Source organism: Natator depressus, chromosome 6 (assembly GCF_965152275.1).
Source record: "Natator depressus isolate rNatDep1 chromosome 6, rNatDep2.hap1, whole genome shotgun sequence".
NCBI lineage: Eukaryota > Metazoa > Chordata > Testudines > Cheloniidae > Natator > Natator depressus.
In genome coordinates, this window is record NC_134239.1 from 77939859 (window position 1) to 77955926 (window position 16068).

The following is a 16068-nucleotide window of genomic DNA, read 5'->3' on the forward strand; positions in this document are numbered from 1 at the left end:
AAGGCTACACCCTGCAGTTTTTGGCTGCCCTCCCTCGTTCCCTCTACCCTCTTTCCTGTCCCTCTTCAGGGACTCTTCTTATGAGCAAGTCCTCATTCAAGAGGTTGAGAATCTCCTGGACATGGGGGCGGTGGAGGAGGTCTCTTGGGACATGACAAGAAATGGATTCTAGTCCCGTTATTTCCTAATCCCGAAAGCAAAAGAGTCCCTGAGACCTATTCTGGACCTGCAATGCCTCAACAAGTCTCTCAGGAAGTTGAATTTTCGCATGGTCTCCCTGGTCTCCATCATCCACTCCCTGGATCTGGGAGACTTGTACTCTGTCCTGGACTTGAAGGACGCCTATTTCCATATTCTAAGGTCACAGATGTTTCCTCCGTTTCATAGTGGGCCTGCCAGGTTTTCTTGCCCCACCTGAAGGGCAAGGTGGTGCAGGTCCTCATGGACAAAACTGCTTTAATGTATTACATCAACAGGCAGGGTGGATCGACTTCATTGGCCCTTTGCCAAGAAGCTCTCCGCCATTGGGACTTCTGTGTGTGGCATGCCACTCATCTGGTAGCCGTGCACCTGCTCGGGACCAGGAATGTGTTAGCAGGTTGCCTCAGCAGGACCTTCTCGTCTCGCCACGAATGGTCACTTCATTTGGAGGCAGTCAGTATCATCTTCCAAAAGTGGGGAACTCCCCAGGTTGACTTGATCGCGTCCTGTCAGGACAGGAAATGCCACGTGTTCTGTTCACTCTGGGGGATGGACAGTGGTTCCTTGTCAGATGCTTTCCTTCTTCCATGGTCGGGGGCCCCGATGTACGCCTTCCTGCCAGTGCTGTTGATCCACAGAGTCCTCATGACTCAAACAGGACAGGGCAAAGGTTATCTTGATAGCTCCCGAGTGGCCTTGCCAACACTGGTTTGACATGCTGCTGGACCTTTTGGTAATCGCTCCGCTGCAGCCACCTCTCTGGCTGGACCTGCTGTCCCAAGACACGTCAGTCTCCTGCACCCAAACCTCCACCAGAACGACTTACCTGGCCAAGTGGAAAAAGTTCATGTGCTGGGCTTCAGAACGACGGATCCGGGCTGAGCAGGCCTCGCTGAAGATCCTGGATTATGTTCTGCACCTCAAACTTCAGGGCTTGTCCCTGTCGTCGATCAGGGTCCACCTGGCTGCTATTTCGGCTTTCCACCCTCCGTTCCAAGGCAGGTTGGTCTTTTCTCACAACGTGACAGCCCAGTTCTTGAAAGATCTGGACCGGCTATATCCTCACGTCCAGGATCCTGTCCCTCCTTTGGATTTGAATCTCGTACTGTCAAGGCTCATGAGGCCTCCCTTCGAACCTCTTCTTCTCTCCTGGAAGGTTTCTTTCCTGGTTGCGGTTACGTCTGCCTGCAAGGTGTCTGAGATCAGGGCACTTACTTCAGAACCGCCCTATACAGTATTCTACAAAGATAAGGTCCAGTTGCGGCTGCACCAGGCGTTCCTGTCCAAGGTAGCTTCTCAGTTTCATAGCGACAAGGACATATATTTACTGGTCGTCTTCCCGAAGCCCCATAAATCCGAAGAGGAATTTGCAGTTTGCAAGCACTGGACGTCAGGAGGGCGCTGGCCTTCTGTATCAACAGGACAAAGCCGTTTCTCAAGTCAACGCAGCTGTCGGTTGTGGTGGCAGACAGGATGAAAGGTTGCCCAGTGTCTGCTCAAAGGATTTCATCCTGGCTCACAACCTGCATCCAATACTGCTATGAACTGGTGAATTGCCTCCACCGGTGATAGTCAAGGCACACTCAACTAGAGCACAAGTGTCATCAGCGGCCTTCTTGGCTCAGGTGCCGATCCAAGAGATCTGTAGAGCTGCTAACTGGTCGTCTGTCCACACGTTTATGTCCCATTATGCACGTACCCAGCAGGCCCAGGATGATGCTGGCTTCGGCAGAGCAGTGTTGCAAACTGCAAGATTGTGAACTCCAAGCCCATCTCCATTGGCACTGCTTGCAAGTAACCTAGAATGGAATAGACATGAGGAAGCACTCGAAGAAATACCAGTTACCTACCTTTTCGTAACTTGTTCTTTGAGACATATTGCTCATGTCCATTCCATTCTAGGTGTGTGCACGTGCACGGTCATTGGAGATTTTTGCCTTAGCTGGATCCTTTGGGTCAGCAGTGGTTCCCCCTTGAGTGCCGCGCTCATGCGTCAGTATATCAGGTGCCGCCGGCCCTACTGACACATGACCGCAGCACTCAAGGGGGCACCACTGCTGACCCTATGGAGATTTTTGCCTTAGCAGTATCCGGGGACCATGCACATGGGCGCACACACACACCTAGAATGGAATGGGCATGAACAGTTACAAAAAGGTAGGTAACCGTTTTTTCTTTGAGCGATGGTCCCTATGTGTATTCCATACGTGCCCACAGTGTGCCTTCCCCTGTGTATAGAGTGAGTCGGCCACTGGAACTGGTATATCATAAAATCCATAACCCTCTTGGCAGCATACCTAACAGGTGCAGAACTCCCTAGCAAGACAATCTCAACAGATATTTTTCCACACACCATGAATGGGAGATGAATGGTTCTGTTCTGAATGATATCCTCACTCACAGGGGAACACCATCTTGGGATCTCTTTGCCTCGCAGGAGAACAAGAAACTACCTCTGTACTACTCCAGAGCAGCTCTGGGCCACAGTTTTAAGGGTGATTGATGCCCTGCTACTATGCTGGATGGACTATCTCAGATATGCCTTCCCTCCCATTCCGCTAATACCACAAGTCCTGCAAAAGATCCATCATGACATGGCTCAGGTCATCTTCGTCGCACTCAACTGATTGAGACAGTTCTGTTCTTCGATCGCCTGAGGATTTCAACCCATCAACATCTGATCATTTTCAGATCTGCTGACACAACGCAATGACACAATCCTGCACACCGACCCAGGACCTTTTCAGCTTAAGGCCTGGTATTTGGATGGGCATCTGACATAGAGTGCTCATGTTCAGTGGTGGTTCAATCCAGTGTCAGCCAAAGCAGGCAAGATTCTACTGCGTCTGGCCAAATGGAAGTGTTTCTCCTTTTGGTCACGTCAGTGCCAGTTAGTTCCATAGTCTACTGGGATTCCTTGTGTTCTAGACGATCTATCTACCCATAAGACATTGGGCCTTTGTCAGTTCCTGGTGGGTCCATTTTTCATCCTCCAGTTGAGGACCATACTATCTTTATCCGTCCTACGATGACTTGATTCCCGAAGGGACTTATTAGAACTTTCCCACTAGAGGTGAAACCAACACCTCAGTGGGATCTGTATTGTCCTTTCAGTTCTCACCAAACCTTCCTTCGAACCATTAGTCACATGTTCTATGTCCTATCTCTCAATGAAAGGGGGGTTCACCATCACATCAGCGAGGAGGGTAAGCGAGCTGGGAGCACTCACGGCAGATCTGCCATGAACCATCATTCATAAAGAACAGGTCTCTCTTCTCCTCTACCCAGAATTTATCCCTAAAGTAATTTCAGAGTTTCACATGATCAAACCATCTACTTATTGCTATTTTTTCCAAAACCTATAATTGGAAGTTGTTCGATGTGCGTGGTCCCTGACTAGTCCATTACCTCCCGTCCGTCCCCTTTCCTGCAGATCATAATCAGATTTGTTGTGAGAAAAGGAACTGGAGATGCATCAGTCACTGCCTTTTATTCTCTTGGTTTGGAGCATGAGAACAACTGTGCCTGTGCAGACCAGCGGATACTACTTACTAAAAATCTCTGGACTCAGGTGCATGGTGCCTTTGTATGGAATACAGATAGGGACCTTACATCTTGAAGAATCTCCAGTTACAGTTAAGTTCATTTTTATGGACTGATACTGCAGTCCTTACTCATGTGAGTAGGCCCACTGAAATCAGTGGGATTACTCAGCTGAGTAAAGGCTGTAGGATTGGTTAACAACATAGTTTGCACTAAGATGAATGATGACCCTGTGAATGATGATAAACGGCTTATAGTTATATCTGCTGTTCCTGAGGGGTTTTTAAAATGAAAGAAAGTTTTTGGGTGACAGTAAAATTCACTAGTGATAAGTGATTAAAAATTGCTTAGTTAATAATGCTTTTTCTGGAACAAGCCCATTGATTTGAACTGCTGGCTTTTTAATAATTATAGCGTTTGGCTAAGAATACACACATTTGTGTATGGGAGTCTCCTTTCATACCAATATTCCTTACTTGTCAGCTGGAAAGATGACTAGTAAATTAAAATCTTTATTTCCATTTTGTAATATATAATCAACACATAAAATACTAGGGGGGAAAACTCTAGGTGATGTAGCTCTTTGTTTTAATCTTGTTTTTTAATCTAGTATTATGTGCTGTTAATTAATGTAATTTAATCTTTGATGAATCAGTAAGAATAACTTTTCCAGTATAAGCACAATGTATTATGAAGTACCATCTGCATATTTTTATTAGAAAGCTTTTAGGGATAAATTGTAGTACCTGACAGTGTTTAGTTCCAGCAATCCATAAAGAAAAAAATAACTACTGAGAGAAATCCATGTAAAGTTTTGGCTATATTTTGCTAATCACTTATTTTCAGTTTAAAAATATCTTCTCTGGTTTCAGAGAGCATTCTCTTAGACATAATGGGAAAAATTACACTTAAAACAAGCATTTCGTAAATGACAGGCCTCTTGCAATTTTTACTGGCTTGAGCCCACAAGTGTGTGTGTGGGCAGCTGTTTGAGCCTCTTTCCAGTTCACTGTACAGTGTGACCCCATATTTTCATTCCAGTTATGATAAATAAAATGAACCGCTGTAGAGTATATTGTGCTTATTTATGGTAATGAGGTGTGATCCTGTTCTCCTAACATGAGGAGTCCAAATTATATGTCCCATAGGACTGCTTGTCTGAAGGAGGCAAGTAGGACTTGCCCCATATTGGTTGAAATGTCATATGTAGGTTCTTGTGACATTTGAATTGTATGTGTGCTGTATTTCTTAACTCTCTTCAAAATACTACAATTTGAGATTGTCCATAATATTTAGAAACCTTGCTCAAGTTGATTTTTGCTCATATTTAAAATCTTAGGTGTAGAGAAAGTTAGTTTGCTTCAGTATATAGGGGTGAATCTGATGGCTCCAGGATGCAAATGTGAGGTGCTCAGTCTCCAAACTAGATCTGAGTTTAACCATAGAACTCCTCCAGAGTATTCTTCACATTAGCTCCCTCAGGTTCAAGGATATCATTTGGCAGCTCTACTGAGTTTGGGTATGTAAAGTAAATTAAAATATATTTGACAGATGTGAATATAAGAACTGGGGTAGACATAGACAGATGGTTTGACTGCTTTTAAATCCATATGTTTCAAAAAGCGGTGTTATTAAGGATAATGCAGCTACATCAGTGGTAACTAAATCACGTGAATAAAGTGAAAATACTGTATTTATAATCATAAATAGGCAGCGTGGAGTGAAATATAATGTCTGAATTTCAAAGCCAAACTCTTAATATGAAGAATTATAACTGAGATGCAGCGTTATAATGTATTTATTATGTTAAATTCTGTGCAGTTTCTTATAAATGTATTTAATCTCAGATATATTGATAATGTCACCAGGGACAGTCTTAGATTTTGCAGGGACCTTTTGTAAACTAAAAGGGCAGGCCTCCTCAAGCTAGCGTCCAACCTATGAACCTGTCCCACTCCTCCTTTCTTATCTATGATACTTAAGCCTCTGCTCTTTCTTGTCTTTCTATATTGTCCCATATCCCATGTTTGAGGTTCCCCAGCCGCTTGTAACCACCCTACATGTATGAGGAAGTTTCAGTGACAGCCAGCGTTTAATTTGTAATGAAAGAGGTGCTGGGGCGCAAGCAATTTTTTAACATTTATAACTGATGCAGCAAGCACAGTGATGCTGGAGCAATTAACTGCCAACCCTAAGCCCTGGCACAAAGTAAGCAGTGGTCACAGCCTACTGGTTTCAGATTGCACAGCGTGGAATCAGAGACAGCAGTTTGTCTTTATGATCAGGTATATTCCCATTGCACAGGACTCTGCATTTGCACATGGCTAAATTTTTCACTGTATCTCGTTGTATTTATATCTGGAGTCCACAGAAACAAGTTACAAATTACACACAATTGACAATGAATGGGGCAATTTAGAGTAGAATTTTGGTCATCCGCTTCCTAAGTCAATGCTTTGTCAAAATAAAGATACTTCTTGGCAAGCCATCTTGTTCTACCCAACTCAAAATAACGTCGTCTTCTTCCAACTGGATAGTTGTCATATGTTACAAATTACTGCACATCTATACTTGTTCTTTTTTCATTTTGTAGGTAGTGGGCCCACCTGGTACAGGTAAAACTGATGTGGCTGTGCAGATAATATCCAATCTCTATCATAATTTCCCAGAACAGAGAACCCTGATAGTTACACATTCCAACCAGGTAAATGAACAACTTCTGTGTGACCCTTTCTTGTACTGCTCTATTTTATGTGGCTTCAATAGTACAGTTATTTCCATTGATTTGGACTTGAACAAGTTTGTGTGGAGTCTTAAACTAGACAAAAACAGATTTGGAAGTTATGATGAAATCAAAATTTAAAACGTTCTGAAGTATGTTATCAGATGCATTTTCTGTTTAGGACATTTAAGCGATTAGGGTGGAAATCAAAAAAGTTACGTATTGTTCTCCTATTAAACGTATGGGACTTTTCTGCTTCTGCTATGTCTGAAATACCTATTATAGCCCCAGTCGCCCTATCTGGACTACAGAATAACATCTCAATTTTACACTTACCTCTGAACTACCATCCCAGTCCAACTTCTTTTGACAAGCCAGATACTACGGGCTTTCAGATATCAGGCAGGTTGCACTAGTGTCCAGATGTCCCATTTTTATAGGGACAGTCCCCTTTTGGGGACTTTTTCTTATATAGGCGCCTATTACCCCCCACCCCCTGTCCTGTTTTTTCACAGTTGCTATCCGGTCACCCTACACTAGATGAATTTTATATTAATTTAGTAACACTAGCTATACCAGTGCAAACCCAAATATAGACACACTTAAATCAGTTTAATCCTTATTTAAGTCAGTTTAGGTTAATTTGTGCAAAGCTAAACTCACTTAAGTGTGTGTATATTAAAGTTTGCACTGTGGGACTAGATCGGGGTCGGCAACCTATGGCATGCAAGCCGATTTTTTTAATGGCACCCTGCTGCCTGCCGGGTCCCAGGCGCCAGTCCCCGCTCAGCCCACTGCCAAACCCAGGCCGGGACCCCGGCAGGCAGCAGCGTGCCATTACAAATCCTACCTGCCCCGGCCCGCTCTTCCCCTCCTCCCCAGAGCAGTTGTGGGGAGGAGGAGAAGAGGTGGGGACAGGGCCTTGGGGAAGGGGGGTGGACGCAGGGCATATTCCCTCCAGCGCTCACCGTGAGCCACTCTGGGTAGAGGGCTGGGAGCACCCCCACGACTCTAGCCCACACCCCCAGCCCTGACCCCTGCACCCCCCAGACCCCATCCCTCTGCCCTGACCCCTGCACCCCCCCACAACCCCAGCCTTCACTCTAGCACCCCCTACACCCCATGCCCTGACTCCTGTGCTGTCCTCGCCCCCCCACCCAGCCCTCTGCCCTGATCCCAGCACCCCTGACACACCCCAGCCTCCTGCCCTGACCCCTGCACCCCCCACGACCCCAGCCTTTACTCCAGCACCCCCCACACATACCCAGCCCCCCCACATCCCATGCCCTGACTCTTGCACCTCCCACATTCTCACCCCCACCCGGAGCACCAAACGGGAGCTCAAGCACCCCGCCCGCCACATTCCTACCTGCCTCCCTCACACCAAATGGGAGCTGCCCAGATAAGCACTCCACACCCAAACCTTCTGCCCCAACCCTGAGCCCCCTCCCTCATTCTAGTTCCTGGCCAGACCCTACACCCCAACCCCCAGCCTGCTCCTTCACCCCCAGCCTTGTGCTCAGTGCACTCCCACCCTCAGCTCAGTGCAGAGAGAGAGGAAGAGAATGGGCTAGAACCAGGGTGAAGGTAGGTACCCACTCTATGTGGGCACAGCCGGGATCCCAGACGGGCAGCGGGCTGAGCAGGGCTGGCAGCCGGGACCTTGGCTGGCAGGAGCCGGCGGATGGAGCCCCAGACCAGCAGCTGGCTGAGTGGCAGCGGGCTGAGCCGCTCAGCCCACTGCCAGTCTGGGGTCCCGGCCGCTGGCCCCACTCAGCCAGCTGCCAGTCTGGGGTTCTGGCTGCCAGCCCCTTGCCTGCCGGGGTCCCGGCCGTAGGTGAACGGAACCCCAGGCTGGCAGCGGGCTGAGCGGGCCAGCGGCGTAAGATCAGCATTTTAATTTAATTTTAAATGAAGCTTCTTAAACATTTTGAAAACCTTGTTTACTTTACGTATGTCGATAGTTTAGTTATATAATATATAGACTTATAGAGAGACCTTATAAAAAACGTTAAAATGTATTATTGGCACGCGAAACCTTAAATTAAAGTGAATAAATGAAGACTCGGCACATCACTTCTGAAAGGTTGCCGACCCCTGGACTAGATCAGTTTAGTTACACATGTGCAACTTTTTTGATAGAATCCAGGCCTATAATGCTTGTGTCTTGTCTTCAACATACAGACCAGACACAACACCTCCCTACATCCACCGTCTCATCACAGCCATAGAGACCTAATTACCTTTCCTATCATTATTTAGTCAGGAAATCTAGTTGTCTAGATGTGATCAGGAAAACCTACCACTATAGCAGTCCAGAGATGCACCTTTAACTCATCCACCGTGCATGTGTGTGTGTGTGTCTGTCTGTCTATATAGAGAGAGTTATTGATCACTGGCCATAGACTACACCATACACCCTTGCATTTCTTACCATTTTTTTAGTCAAAGTGTCCTTAGGCCCTGCTTAGCAGCCTCCTCTCACTTCAGGCAGTGTAAACCTGCCAATTCTGCTTGCCCCTTTGCTCAGATCAGTCATTAGGCCATGTAACATTATCATCATCTGGGGGAGTTCAGCCACTCTTAGTACATACCTCCCAACCTCTCTAAATAACTTTCTCCACATCCCACCTCACTCCTCTACTGGCATTCTAATTGGCACAACAAGAGAGCAACCACTTCTGTATCTTCCACCAAAACAAATATAAGCAGTCATGCAGTTGACCCACAGCTCTCCCCACCCTTCTGTGGATTGGCTACAATCTGGAATAGGGGTATCCAGGCTGTGTTGGTACAGTGGCTTCTGTCTGAGTCTGAAACAGTCCTGCTTTTGATGAAGCAAAGGGTGATGAGAGAGGTAATCCTTAGGGAGTTCATTACCTGCATATAGGCTAGTGTTTGCAAACTTCTATACACAGGGATTCCTTTTAGTCATCAGTGAAATGAAGCCATACCTGAGGTGAAAGCCTATAAGCAGCACTACTCCATAACTGTTTAAGACAGAATGTGAAGTACATCCTATCCAGTTGAAACTACAGGGGAATTTTAGGAAGGCAGAATTGAATTATGCAATTGTAACGTAGCCAGGACATCTGCCAGGATTAGATAAAGCTTTTCCGGATTATTTGATACAATTCATGTACAATAAATGGTAAATGGACAAAATTCGGTTTGGGTGTCATTACTTCATGACTTGTTGCTTTCATAGCAAAAAATAATTGGATGCTAAGAAGTCTAGTACTTGAAACGGTTTTGTAAACGGATAGCCAGTATTTTTAAGCAGAGTCTTGAAGTAGAGGTGAATGCTGTTTTGTTTTGTTTAACTGTGTATCTATAGCATATAGAGGCAGCAGTATCAGTAGACTGACTTCTTTTCCTCCCCAAGATTAAGAGCTCTAATTTAAGTGTTGCCTTCATGTTTGCTTTGGTTCCAGTTCTTACCAAATTAGGCATCCTTTACTAGCATGCTCAATAGTAAATCTTCAGTTTTCCCTGCAAGAGCCTCTGAACGTCTAAAAACTGCCTTTTCCCCTGTCCTTGTCAATCTCTAGGCCTTGAACCAGCTGTTTGAGAAAATCATGGCATTAGACATTGATGAGCGCCACCTCCTGCGTCTCGGTCATGGAGAGGAGGAATTGGAGACAGAGAAAGATTTCAGCAGGTGAGCTGATGGGCAAGAGGAAGGTGCTAATGATAAGCTAATTTGTGTAAACATGGCAAGTGTATATTTAAACTCCTACTTTCATTGGTAATAAACAATGGGCAGTTTGCTTAGACTCATGCTTCCTTTCCCATAAAATTATGTCCTAACTTAGTATTACTACAGCTGTAACTTAGGTTATGTCTGCACTGCAGTTACACATCTTTGACTGGTCCATGGTCGGGCTTGCAGGGCTTGGGCTCGGGCTGGAGCCTGGGCTCTAGGATCTGTGAGGAGGGATGGTCCCAGAGCTCAGGCTGCAGCCAGAGCCCAAACGTCTACATTGCAGCTAAACAGCCCCTTAGCCCAAGCCCAGGCCAGTTGTGGGTTTTTAATTGCAGTGTAGACATACCCTTAGAGCCCTGAATACAGGGCTTTTATTTTCAGTATAGCTTAAGTTAGCTAATTCTTTTTTTTTCCAGTTTTGTAGCGAATTCAGTTAAAAAAACTGTACTTTTCTATTTTTATACATATCAAGGCAATTGTGTATTCACCTATCTTCATCTAGATGTTTGAACTTGTAAATATATTTTAAGCATGTACACATTTTATGGAGTTTTTATTTAATGAAATGCAAATTGAAGGCTAAAACAATGCACCCTTTGCAATTTCAAATCTCTTTGCAGCTATTCATGGTGTTTTGATTTGCAATATGCTGAATATTGCATATTATAGAATGGCTGAAATTTTAAACTCAGATCCCTTCTGCTTGTAATTATTTTACAGAATTGCTTGCAATTTTTAAAGAATTTTTTAACATCCATTGAAACTAAAGGGCTTATACTGTAATGGTGAATAATACATTTTGAAGAATGTGTCCGTGATTAACAATTATACATATTTCATAAAGTTTTCCGTTCTTCATCTTAACTTTTGTACAGATGTAGGACCTGTTCTTGTAAATATTCACATGCTTAATTTTACATGTGTGAGTAGTCCCACTGACTTCACTGGGGCTACACATGTTAGTAAATGTTTGTAGAATCAGAGGCTTGCACTGGAAAATAATTGAACTGAACAAGTACTGGATTATTTTGACAATATATTGATTTACCTCACCCAGCTTGTGTTTCTCATATCCAGAGACCAACATGGCTACAGTAACACTTCAAACAAATATTAACACCCAGTTATTTACACAATGCATTAACATTTCCCCCTACAAAATGATCCAAGACTGTTGACCTTCAGGTCTTTCTACAAAGCTACAGCTCTATGCCTAGGCTTTTGTGGGAGAAAACAGTATGCTGAGTAATGCTGTTTGGGGCAGGAGAGAGGGATTTGGGGTGGTTGGTATTTTTCTCTGACTGATTACTTTCTGTGTTTGGGTTGTTTCTGGGTTTATTCTTCATACCAGTACAATTGTCTTTTTAACATATGAAAGGTGCTTATAGCCCCGTGTGAATGCTATTTACATATTAATTAAACAAAACTAGACACATGAATTGTGACATGAATTGTGATGAATCAGAACATTTTTCTTTTTAGTGAGAAATCTGGTTGTGGCCACTTGTAACTCTGGAGGCTGGATTTTGTATTTAACACTCCAGAAAGCATATTTGATTATGGCTACTGGAAAAGTAATTTCATTGCTTCAGTTGTAAAATAATGCTCTTTTCAGTTCTGTAACTTAAGGTATTCAAATTTCCAGCTTCAGCTACCCTGTTTTTTGATAAAATAGAAATAATCATGAGTCCTAGGAGGTTCCATTGTTAGTCATTATGAGAAAAACTTGCATTTATAAATGTTTTGTTAGGAGTTTCTGTTGTCTTTCAAAATTAGCCTTTTCTCACATTCAGAAATAATCTTTTAAAAGCACACGTATAAAAAACTCATTAAGCTCAGTAACACATTTTTGTTTTGACCTTTAGGGGGTGTTTTCAATATAACTGGGTGGGAGGGGAAAGAGTTTAAAATAGTGTCACATACTATTGCCACACCTGATTTCCTATACCATTTGTTATGGTTTTAGTCACATTTTCTCATTTTGTTTAATTTTTTCTCTCCCATTGTTGTGTGAAAGACTTAAACTGGGAAAACTGACTGTGCAAAGGAAACAATTCTGGGTTTGAATGGGGTAAAATGAACATTTTGAGCACAGACAGAAGGTATCCCCTTTACCGCCGCCCGTGGGTCCAATTACCTGTCTAGGGTGCGGCCATCAGAGGATGGACACAGAGGTGCTTCTAAGAATGCTAAGCCTGCATTATGAAAGGATAACCACAGAGAGCTTTGGCGTTCACATAAGGAAGCATGTGCGAGTGAGACTCGGGAATTACTGGTGAAATTTCTAGTTCTGCCACAGACTTCCCATATGACTGTGGGCAGGTCACTGAATCTCTCTGCCTCAGTTTTCCACATGTAAAAATTGCATAATTCTTCCCTTCCTCACAGGAATATGTGAGATAACTTCATTAATGTTTGAGGCACTCTGATTCTGTGATGAGAGGGGGCATAGAAGTATTATATATATATATATAGTAACAGGTAGCAGGATTTTGTTCTGGTTTTACTGGTAACTAATAAAGGCCAGTGCTTGTTCTGTGTAGTTATTTTTGTGACATCCAAGTATGGGCATTCAGCAACATTCATTTCAGCTGAGAAAGAAACTCAGAATACATAATTCTTTGTATCACGTTGCATCCATTCTGTAGGTATGGAAGAGTTAATTATGTCCTGGGTCGAAGACTGGAGCTTCTACGGGAGGTTGGACGATTACAAGAGAGCCTGGGGGTCCCAGGAGATGTTTCTTATACTTGTGAAACAGCTGGCCACTTCTTCTTATACCAAGTAAGAGATTAAATATTTTTCCAAAGAGCAGATTTGGACCTCCCTATGTTATAAAGCACAACGTGGATATTGGAGTGAATTTCTCAGAATTGAGTCTAAAGAAATGGTTTTGTTTGGTGGCTCAAAATGTAGACAGCAACTGAAGCTATAATTACAATGTTACTTGTTTGTGTTGCTATTGTTTTTAACTCTGTGCCTGATGACTCACAAATTGAAAGGCCAGCATTCTTGCTTTTTTGTACAACTATTGGCAACATTTCTGGTCTGGATTTTCCTCTTCAGATATGACAGTCTTAGCAAGCTTCTTCATGCTGTTGATGATAGATCTCAAGGTAGTAACTTGCTTTTGCTTTTGTTAGATAACTAAATGCAGGAAAACAAAGAGTACATACAATAACTGGAAATTCACTTTACATTTGATTTTTATGGGAGAGTACAACATCAAAATAGTAATTTATCTGTTTCAGAGATGTTTAGTCTTACTAAAGAAATGTAATTTCTCTTTGGATATATTTGTAAATTATTTTTATGAAATTATGTTGAAAACCAAATATAAACCTGTGATTTTTATGCAAATATGTACTAAATAAAAATAGGTAGTCTAAGGTTTTAAAAAAAACAAAACCCTGTTGAATAGAAAAAATATATACACTATTATGACACCTTTGTTTGCTGCAGGTAATGTCTCGTTGGGAGGAGTATATTAGCAAAGTGAAAGTTAAAGGTGGCAAGCTTCCTGAAGTTGCAGATGTCTCTAGTTTCTTCCCTTTTCATCAGTATTTTGCAAATGCCCCTCAACCAATTTTTAAAGGCAAATCTTATGAAGAGGACATGGAAATTGCTGAAGGGTGTTTCAGACATATTAAGAAAATATTCACTCAACTTGAGGTAACATTTGTAAAATTTCAATTTACTGGAAATTTTGGAATTATTTATTTGAGGAGGCATTTTTTTAAACCAGATAGTATAAAAGGAAATCTAGACCAATGGTTCTCAACCAGGGGTATGCATACTTCTGGGGGTACACAGAGGTCTTCCACGGGGGTACATCAACTCATCTAAATATTTGACTAGTTTTATAAGAGGCTTCATAAAAGGCACTAACAAAGTCAGTACAAACTAAAATTTCATACAATGACTTTTTTATACTGCTGTATATACTATACATTGAAATGTAAGTACAGTATTTATATTCAAATTGATTTATTTCATAATTACATGGTTAAAATGAGAAAGTAAGCAATTTTTTTTAATAATAGTTTGCTGTGACACTTGTATTTTTATGTCTGATTTTGTAAGCAGGTAGTTTTTAAATGAGGTGACACTTGGGGATACGCAAGCCAAATCAGACTTCTGAAAGGGACACAATAGTCTAGTTAGAGAGTCACTGATTTAGGCAGTGTATTTAGTGGCTTTAAAACTATATGAGCCTAATTTTCTAATCTCTAAATTTGATCCTGTGAAGCAATAAAAAACAGTGCTCAAAAAAAGAGGGAACAGTTGAAAGCAAGTTGTTTCTAAAAATGAATGTGTCCTCAGATTATCAGGCAATTTTGTTTGTGTGTAAGTTTAAATTTGCGGGCACAAATAGGTGTTCCAGTTTTTTGTGGGTGTATTTTTATAGGTCCTTTCGAAATTTTGTTTATATTTCACAGCTATGTTTTGTTAGAGCTAAGAAATTAATCAGACATGAAATTGTTGTAGACTAGTACTTTTTACTTATATTTTTTTGGTTAAGAATGGAAGGAGTGAAGTCAGATAGCTTTTGAGTGCATAGTTCTGTTGTAAACAATATCATTTTGTATTCTCATTCTTGAGTGCTTTTTTCTCTTCCTGTAGGAATTCAGGGCATTTGAACTCCTCCGCAGTGGCCTGGATAGATCCAAATACCTCTTGGTGAAAGAAGCAAAGATCATTGCAATGACTTGTACTCATGCGGCCTTGAAACGACATGACCTGGTTGAATTAGGCTTCAAGGTAGTGATTCCAATAATGGCAATGTGGTAATCTAAAATATTTTCCTACGTTAAACATCCTATATTGTAAACATAGACCACTACATTATGTTTACTCACGGCAATTTTTAATCTGTTAAATTACCTAGTTTTCCTTTTTTAATTAAAAATAATCAACATAAGTACAAGCTGAGATCCGTTAAGGTATTTTGAGTATTGAAAGTCATAAAGATGTTAATTTGAATATTGCTTGCATATATCAGAGTGTTCTTGTTGTGTATATGGTCATGACTTGTTTTCTTACTATTTATGCATTCCATAAATGTATATCATTCTGTTTGAAGAAATTGTAAATTTCTGCAGAAGTAGACTAATGTGGTAAATTGTAGTGACATGATTGCATGCCAAGATAAAAGCAGGTGGAGAGCTGAAATAAATAAGGACCTGTTAACATGTTGCTTAATTAAATAATGAACAATTTGAAGAAGAGGCTCATGCAGCAACACTTGCTTATTCTATTGTAGAGTGTAAATATCAGTGCTGCATTTTCACTTCGGTTTGGTCAGCACACAGTTTTTATACTGTTATAGCTATTTCAGTTAGATAGAAAATAAATTATAGACCAAAATTAGTTTACTAAAAAAAACGTTAGCTTGATTTTCGAGTTTGGTCCTTCTTCCAAGGCAGGCAGATCTGTTTGGAGATGTGACTGGGCAGCTTTGTCCTCCCCACCTCCCAACTAGATATGGCTATTAGGTGGGTAATGGAATGGAGCAGGATAAACAGAAGAAATGCTTGTCTCCCTGGTAAATCTGTCTTCAGCAGCAAGTCCATTGTCCGCGTCCGCCCTCCCCACCCTCCCCCCGGCCATCCTTCCTGCCAGTGGACCTTCAGAAGTATGAATGGAAGAAGGAGCTTAGGGCTTATTCCTGGAACAAGAAAGAAAAGGAGAAGATAAGATAGGGACCCAATGCAAAGTAAATCAAAAACTTAATAGAACAGGATTGGTATTCAGCTTATTCTGTCAGTGATACAAGCCACACTTACCTCTGAAAAGATAGACATAACATTCATTTTATGCTAGAGCCTTGTTGACTGAGTACTGAGCAGCATTATAGGCTGATTCTAATAATGATAATTTCAGTCACAGAAGAATC

At 42.1% G+C, this 16068-nt stretch overlaps 1 protein-coding gene across 2 annotated transcripts in view; it reads left to right on the forward strand.

Moving 5' to 3' along the window:
• The window catches only part of AQR (aquarius intron-binding spliceosomal factor), a 112909-nt gene that overhangs the window by 61139 nt on the left and 35702 nt on the right, over positions 1-16068 (forward strand). For both annotated transcript variants that reach the window (XM_074955777.1, XM_074955776.1), the window contains exons 23-27: positions 6338-6448; positions 10018-10127; positions 12821-12956; positions 13635-13844; positions 14796-14933. In XM_074955777.1, coding sequence (XP_074811878.1) covers positions 6338-6448; positions 10018-10127; positions 12821-12956; positions 13635-13844; positions 14796-14933 — 705 coding nt within the window. The remainder of the gene's footprint in view (positions 1-6337; positions 6449-10017; positions 10128-12820; positions 12957-13634; positions 13845-14795; positions 14934-16068) is intronic.